General features: G+C 38.5%; 1 protein-coding gene across 1 annotated transcript; it reads right to left on the minus strand.

Moving 5' to 3' along the window:
- Positions 1 to 4,672: 4,672 nt before the first annotated feature.
- Positions 4,673 to 5,776, minus strand: LOC138868982 (uncharacterized). The gene is made up of 3 exons (XM_070146565.1): positions 5,425 to 5,776; positions 5,132 to 5,205; positions 4,673 to 5,047 (listed from the first exon to the last, which is right to left on the minus strand). Exons 1-3 carry the CDS (start codon positions 5,774 to 5,776, stop codon positions 4,673 to 4,675), a joined length of 801 nt encoding a protein of 266 aa, XP_070002666.1.
- Positions 5,777 to 8,882: the final 3,106 nt, after the last annotated feature.

Raw genomic sequence — 8,882 nt, forward strand, 5'->3', positions numbered from 1 at the left:
AAACCCTCAGCAGCCTCCCCTGATCCACTTCCCCCTGTGTTCTTGCCACTTTCTCCCACAATTTCTCCCTCAGCTCCACAAATTGCTGGTCTAATCATCTCAGAGGTAGGTGATGAATCAATTACTTCTACCCCTGTTCCTCTCACATCATTGTTTGTACCCTCTCTCTCTTTTTCTTTTTCATTTTTATTTTTACCTCCTCTCCTTCTCAATTCAGGCATTTCCACATCTCTAACAGTCCCAACAAGAACAAGCCTATTTTCTACACTTTCAACCAATATAAAACATACCTCAGCAGTGGAACTCTAAATCTTCTCAGAGCTAGAAGACACATGTCCTTCCCCCTCACTTGCAGATTTGAAAGAGTCATCTGAGTGTTCGGATTCTTGGGCTTGGGTAGCCAACAATTGTGCGTTTAATCTCTTTGACAGTGCACCTGTGGCTATAGTTTTTCGAGCGAGCATTTTGACATGTCTTTTCTTAGGTTGAGGGTTTATACTGGGTGGAGGAACTAGAAGGATATGGTGGTGGAGGAGTGCCTGGATTATCTTGAGGGTTCAACATTGTAACTGATGACTTGATAGAATTTGTGAGTTAGGATTTTGGAAGAGAGAAAAATTGAGAGTAAACTAGATTTTTGACGGTTTGGAATAATGAGGGTGTAAGAGGGTGATGATGGGTATTTAAATAAAGAAACTTATTTAATGACTAATGGTAGCAGTCAATTAGAGGTCTAATCAACTTGAAATTTCAGGTTGAATGAACGGTTAAGCTTTCCTAGATTTAAGGCATTTTATGTGGTGAGAATTCTAGTGGGACAGAACTAGTTCAAAAATAAACGGATATGATTTTCTGATATTTTTGAACATAGGTAAGACTCTGCTCATGATTTAAATATTTATATTTCTAATTGTGCAGAGCATAGAAAACATATCTCGTTATTCAGATGAACCAATACTGATGAACCAGGTTCTTCATTTAGAATTCTCTTGATCATGCCTCAATTTACCAAAATAGAGAAAATTTTGTTAGAGATCAGTGAGTCATATCAACACATGTCATAGGATTATACTATTTACAATATGAAACAGAGTAAAAATTAATCTAGATATTTACGCAAGTTCCAGATTTCCTAGGCAATTTTTTTTTTCATTTTTTTTCATTGTGCATTCTGAGCTGGTCCCATTAGGTGATTTTAATCATCCCTAATTCTAACATGTTCCTTTCAAATCTTTCTCTACTTAGTGCTTTAGTAAATATGTCAGCAATTTGTTTATCAGTAGCACCGAATTCTAAAGTAATCAATCCTTTCTCATAGCTGTCCCGTAAGAAATGATGTCTAACATCTATGTGCTTAGTCCTCTTATAATGAACCGGGTTCTTGGTCATACTTATAGCACTAGTGTTATCATAAAAGATAGGGATGCAACCAACTTCAATGCCAAAATCCATCAAATGCTGTTTGATCCACAATAATTAAGCACAACAAAAGGCAGCAGCAACATATTCAGCCTCAGTAGTAGACAAGGCCACTGAGTTTTGCTTTTTAGTGGCCCATGATACTAGACATGACCCAAGAAAATGAGTCATACCTGAGGTGCTTTTCCTATCCACAAGGAAACTTGCATTATCAGCATCAGCACATCCTACTAGATTAAAGTTACTACCTTTAGGGTACCAAAGGCAAAGATTTGTTTTTCAAATATCTCAGTATCCTCTTGACAACAGTCAAGTGGGATTCCTTAGGATTTTCCTGAAAACAAAAACGAGCACAAAGCCCTACACTAAAAACTATGTCAAGTCTGCTAACAATAAGATACAAAAGTGAACCAATTATACCCCTATACAACTTCTGATTAATAGATGAACCAAGTTCATCTATGTCTAATTTAGTAGCTGTTGCGATGGGTTTGTCTATTTCTTTTGATTCATCCATTTTAAACTTCTTAATCAACTCTTTTGCATATTTCTGCTGATGGATCATAGTTCCATTTGGGTTTTGTTTGATCTGTAAACCTAGGAAGAAGTTAAGCTCACCCATCATACTTATTTCAAACTCACTCCCCATTAATTTAGCAAATTCCTTACTCAGTTTTTCAGTGGTTGCCCAAAAAATTATGTCATCGACATATATTTGAACTACTAGTAGATCCTTACCTTTTTCCCTCAAGAATAGAGTGTTGTCAATCTTACCTCTTTTGTATCCATGTTCAAGCAGGAATTTGGATAGGCATTCATACCATGCTATAGGAGCCTGCTTCAGTCCATATAAGGCCTTGTCCAGTTTGTATACTTGATCTGGACACTCCTTATTTTCAAACCCTGGAGGTTGTTTGACAAAGACTTCTTCCTTTGAGTATCCATTTAGGAAGGCACTCTTCACATCCATTTGGTGAAGGGTAAATTCCATGTGTGCTGCAAAGGCTGTGAGGAGTCTTATTGCCTCCAGTCTTGCAACTGGAGCAAAGGTCTCATCATAATCTATGCCTTTCTCTTGGCTATAACCTTGGACTACCAATCTTGCCTTGTTCCTTGTAACTGTTCCATCTTCATCAAGTTTGTTTCTGAAGACCCATTTAGTGCCAATGACTGATCTGTCCTTGGGTCTTGTGACCAGATGCCACATTTGACTTCTTTCAAACTGATTGAGTTCATTTTGCATTGCATTCACCAGTCTGCATCCTGCAAGGCTTCAACAATATTTTTAGGTTCAATAAGAGATAAGAATGCATCAAAGGCACACAGATTCTTTAATTGAGATCTAGTTTTAACTCCAGAAGTTGGGTCAGTAAGGATGTTCTCAATGGGATAACTTTGATACGTGTAAGGTTTCACAACCAACTGATTTCTGTATGGAGTTTCTCCCATGTTCTGTTGCTGAGGAACAGGCTCATAGACAGGTTCCATTTGTTAGTTAGATTCACTTCTTCTTTGTTCAGTTCCCCCTGTCAGGCTGCCCTGGATGGAAGAACCTGTTCCATCACCTGTTCCTTCTTTTGGTGTAGCTTCAGCTTGAGCTGTGACTTCACTCAATTCTTTTGCCATCCCAATAGCTTCATCTTCATGTTCCAGTCTCTCAGAAAGAATGTGAGTTTTATCAAAACCTACATGTACACTTTCTTCTACACACAAAGTTCTTTTGTTGTACACTTTATAAGCTTTGCTATGTAAAGAATATCCCAAGAATACTCCCTCATCACTTCTGGGATCAAACTTATCTAGGGAGTCCTTTCCATTATTATGCACAAAGCACTGGCATCCAAATGACCTAAGATGAGATATATTTGGTTTTATCCCTTTAAGTAACTCATAGGGAGTCTTCTCTACAAGAGGTCTAGTCATGCACCTATTAATGATGTAACATGTAGTATTTACAGCCTCTGCCTAGAAGCTATGGGGCAGTTTACTAGAAAGAAGCATAATCCTAGTCATATCTTCAAGAGTCATATTTTTTCTTTCAACTACTCCATTTTGTTGAGGAGTCCTAGGGGCAGAGAAATTATGATCTATACCATGCTCATCATAAAATTCAGCAAACTTAGCATTTTCAAATTCAGTTCCATGATCAGACCTAATTGATGCAAGTTGATTACCTAGTTGTTTCTGAGTTTTTCTAACAAAGGCAGTAAACATGTCGAATGCTTCATCCTTAGATGTTAAAAACAATACCCAAGTAAACCTAGAGTAATCATCAACAAGTACCATCACATATTTCTTACCACCTATGCTCAATGTTCTCATAGGACCACAGAGATCCATATGAACCAGTTCTATCGACCTGGTCGTGCTTACCACTTTCTTGCTTTTAAAAGAGGATCTTACCTGTTTTCCCCTTGTACAAGCCTCACAAACTTTGTCTTCCTTGAACTTAATGTTAGGTAACCCTATTACCAGGTCCTCAGAGACTAATTTGGTGAGTTGATTTAGTCTTGCATGACCATGTCTTTTGTGCTATAGGAGGGGGTCATTGTCCAACACACTTAAGCAAGTGAGTTTGTTTTCTGAAAGAGTGGACAAATCTACAATGTAAATATTGTTAACTCTTTTTTGCAAAACAATCTTGTCAATGGTAAGATTAATCACAAAACATTTGGTCGAGGTGAATGCTACCAGGTTACATCTGTCACACAGTTGTGATACACTGATTAGGTTATATTTCAAGCCATCTATCAAGTAGACATTCTCAATAGAATATGAGTCTGTTTTACCTACCTTTCCAACCCCAATAATCTCACCTTTCATTCCATTTCCAAAGGAGACATTACCTCCTTTTAGGTTCTCAAGTGAAAGGAACTGGTTCTTACTTCCAGCCATATGCTTTGAGCAGCCACTATCCATGTACCATATTTGGCTACTTTCCTTCACTTGGACTTGCAAAACGAAATCAGGGGTTAGTCTTAGGAACCAAAACTAGTTTGGGTCCCTTTCTATAGGCAAATGGGTGAATTAAATTCCTTTTAACCCATCCAGGCTGTCTATTTTTCTCTTGAACAAAGATTTTGTTCTTTTGACTGGCCTTTTTTTTTGCATTACATTCACTTTTGTAATGACCACTCTTGCCACAGTTTGTGCAGATTTTGTTCTCAGGAAGTGTGATATACTTGCTTTTGGGATCCCACTTAGGTGCTGGGGTCCCATAGCTAAGTCCTCTCTTATAGCTACTGTGGTGCTCTTATAGCCAGGACAGTGCATCAGAGGACTTATTCCATTTGCAAGTTCTGTCTAGTTCATGCTTCACCTTGCCTAGATCTTCTTTTAGGACTCTTATCGGCTCATCTCTCTTGTACAACTCATCCTTCATTTTTCCTAGATTTTCTTCTAATGTGAGATGTGTGTGATCAACTTTCTTTTTACCTGTTCCTAATTTCAGTTTTAGATTTTCAGATTTAAGTTCTAAGATAGTGGTGTCAAGTTCAAAAACCTGGTTCTTAAACTCAGTATTTTTATTGTCTCTTTCACTAGCCCTGAGTTCCAAATTTTTGCACTTGGCTTTTAGGATCACACTTTTCCTAGACAGATGTTCCTTCTCATTGCTTATGATCTCAAACTAATTAATAAAGTATAGCAATAATTCAGATAGCTTTTCTTTAGACAAAAATTTAATCTTGTCTTTGAGATGAATCACACCTACCTCTTGTTCATTGTCTGATTCTCCAATTGCCATAATTGCTTGTTCATCTCCAGCTTCATCTTCTGAATCCTCATCTGAGCTTTCTCCCCAAACAGCAACCATAGCCTTTGTTGATCCTTTGTTCTTCTTGGATTGAACCTGTTCCTTCTTCTTGTTTCTTTGTTCAGCCCTTTCTTTCTTCCATTCAATTTCCCATTGAGGACAGTTCTTGATCATGTGGTCAATTTTTCCATATTTGTAGCAGCCCTCGTTGGTTTGTTTTTCAGGGGCTCTTGATTTGTTGAAGGTTGCACCTCTTGAAGAACTCTTTCCTCTTATTAGGTACTTCTTGAAATCCCTTGTGATCATAGTCATTTCATCATCCTCTAAGTCTGCACCTTCAACTATTCTTAGAGTCGGGCTTCTTTCCTTCTTGGGTGAATCCATCTTCATGGTTTGCCTTCTCAGTTCATAGGCAGTGAGGTTTCCAATCAGCTCATCCAATTTGAGAGTAGCAATATTCTTAGATTCCTGCATAGCAGTGATTTTGCTTTCCCAAGTTACTGGCAAGACCCTTGTCAAGATTTTCTCAACCTTGTCTTCTTTAAGGATAATTCTTCCAAGAGACATAAGTTCATTTGTTAGTGTTGTGAACCTTGTGTACATCTATTGGATGGTTTCACCTTCCTTCATGGTGAAATTCTCATATTGAGAATACAGTAGTGTTCCTCTTGATCTCTTTACTTGAGGAGTTCCTTTATGGGTCACTTGTAGAGTGTCCCGGATCTCCTTAGCAGTAGTATATCTTTGAATTCTTCTGTACTCGTCTGGACCTAGTCAACATATTTCTTCGCCTTGGAATTCTTTTCTCATTTCTTCAAATCTTCAGCAGTACAGTCATCTCTTGTCTTTGGCACATCCACTCCTTCAGCATTCTTCTTTGTAGTAGCCAGGGGACTGTCACGACCCAAACTGAAGGGCCATGACTAGCACCCGACCACACTTGCCAAGCACCAACGTACATTTCATCTAACCTTCATTATTATCTTTTAAGGCTGATGAGATCAATATAAATGGTAGACCTAGATCATGGACAACCAGCAATAAAATATGACGGCATGAACATACATAGCAGGGGATGACCAGACAATCAAGAAACTACATATAAGGTATGAGCTACCACGCTACTATGAAAGACTATACAACAAAAACTAGCCGACAAGGCATACCAAACTATACATGAGCCGACACCTGTCTATGAGCCTCTAAAAGAACATAAGTGTTGCAACATAGCTGGAACAGGGCCCCGACATACCCATAATGTCTATAACAAAAATTGCATACCAAGACCAAGGCAAGTCCGGAGAAGGGATCTCGCCAATCACCGCTGAACTGGACAGTCTATTGTGGTGGGGGAGCTGCACCTGTCTGTCTATCAGGACCTGCAGCACGACATGCAGCATCCACAAATAAAAGGACGTCAGTACGAATAAAGTACTGAGTATGTAAGGCAAGGAACCATAAATACGATCAGTAATGTAAGCAAGGATAAAGAATATACCACCTGTAACATCTTAGTACCTCTGAGGGCTACTTACATGAAATGCATGATACATATGTATAAATACATAAACCTTTAAAGCATTCGCCTCTGTGGGCATCATCATCATCATATCGTACCCGGCCATAATAGGCTCGGTAGAATCGTACCCGGCCACGTGAAGCTCGGTAAAACCCAACTGATCAGTGGTTGCACAATAGGTGCCGTACCCGGCCAACTATAGCGTGGCTCGGTAGAGTAAAATAGATACATATATATAATGCATGCTCGACTCATGGAATCACATTCTAAACCTTTCGGAGTGACGTAAGGTCGGTATCCTCTGTACACGTTATTAGGACTAACTCTTCACTATGAACCTTATAAGAATCAGGAAGTACCAACAACATTGATAACATAAGACTAAGAGAAGCAACATTAACATCAATCGTTCCATAAGAGGGAAAACAATGTAAGTACTGCTAGCTTCTAAGAGTAGAGTATCTTGGAAGATCGTTCATTACATTATGTGCAATCGGAGTCGTGCAAAAGAAGGAAAGGGATAGCCTCACATACCTTGTATATACTTCCCCAATCTCAAGCTATGCAATTGTCAAAACTCCTTAGTCTACAATAAGAGAAACGATACTATCGTTATCATTTAAGCGTCATAACTATTATGTATCGACCACAACCTATTTTACGATGAAACGGACAGCACCTCCCCTATATATATGACCTCACACCATTCAAAATAGTCACCAAACAGCCCAAACAACATCAATAATAAACATATTGAGCCTCCCAATATAGTCCACACACAGCCTAATCACTCCATACATACGACGACCACCATAGTCGTGTCAAACAATCTGGAAATGTTACGAATAACTATCAGCCCATAACCCTACATATATATGGTGTTTCCCCACACCCTTCCTCCTCCAAAACTCCACAAGATAGTAGTAAAATACGCAGCCCAACAACAACGCAAAACAGTCCACAAAACAATAACATTACTACCAAACCTTTCGATATATATCTCACAAGTTCTAGCTTCAATGGCTTAGCCGCAACTTGGATAATCTTAAATACATATAGAGTAAGAGGTTCCTTACCTTTATACAGAAAGAACAACTCCAATTTGACCTTAAATTTCCATGAAATATCCCTCCAATGCTGCCACACAACAAAAAAAACAAAACTAGCGATCAATTAGTGTTTTTCGGCACTAGAATCACTTTAGAAGGCTTGAAATCACCTAGGATTGATATTAAGAACATGAGGGAGTATTTACAGAACATAAACCCTTTAAAACAACCTCCCACACGGGCTGGAACGACACAAAAATGAGCAACAACAAGAAGAACAAGAGACTTACTAGCGCCACGGAATTCCCGACACTTGATTTGTGTTGTTTGCCCTTTTTTTGGGTCTTGAATCTTGAGAGAACCTTGAGAGGATGTTCCTAGGGTTCTAAGGTCTGAAAATAGTGAAAATAAATGACTTAAAACGGGTTGTAGTCATCCTATATAGGTCCAAATATCTTAAACCGACTTAGTGGGCCCCATAGAGAGGTGCTTGGCGCAGTCTCGCGAAAACGCGAATATCTCTCTACTCCGAGATCGTATCGATGAACGGTTTAATGCGTTGGAAACTAGACTCATAGATATTTAATTTGGTGGGTAGATCACCCCGTAATTCCTTGTAAATTATGAGAAAAGATTAGAAACATTTGACCTAATGTTTAAGTAAAATTATGAACCTAAGTTGCGACAACTTTTGTCGACTTTTGTTTCATAACTCGTTTGACTTCAAGACTTATGATACAGATATTATATGATTAAAATACCTTCATAAATGACCTCTTGAGTGTATTAAGCACCGCTAGATTACCTGAAAATTCGAGTTACAACATCCTTGATTCGTTTAACTTCTAATACTGGTTAATCACCCTTATACACTCTTGTATCACTTAAGACCAATAGGATTGACTTCTTATCATCTCAAAGATAATTCCTTCTTGGATTTATGTTAACTAATATATGGCATGAACTAACACATGTGGATATGGGTTGTAACACCCTCCCCCCCTTAGGAACATTCGTCCTCGAATGTAAGGGTTTATGGGGAGTTTAAATCATCGTGGATTCCAATGGAAATTTCCGATCAATTTTCCCCTATAAAATGGTCACTAGCAAAACTTGCAAGTAATTAAGCCCAACATATGGT

The sequence above is a fragment of the Nicotiana sylvestris genome, chromosome 5 (assembly GCF_000393655.2).
Source record: "Nicotiana sylvestris chromosome 5, ASM39365v2, whole genome shotgun sequence".
In the NCBI taxonomy this organism is placed as follows: Eukaryota; Viridiplantae; Streptophyta; class Magnoliopsida; order Solanales; family Solanaceae; genus Nicotiana; species Nicotiana sylvestris.

Coding starts and splice junctions, on each gene's coding strand:
- LOC138868982 (XM_070146565.1), bottom strand. CDS start 5,776: ATGTACACAAGGTTCACAACACTAACAAATGAACTTATGTCTCTTGGA. Junction 5,206..5,424: donor AGGAAAGAGTTCTTCAAGAG/GTGCAACCTTCA, acceptor GAGAAAGCTCAG/ATGAGGATTCAGAAGATGAA. Junction 5,048..5,131: donor AATCAGACAATGAACAAGAG/GTAGGTGTGATT, acceptor TTTATTAATTAG/TTTGAGATCATAAGCAATGA.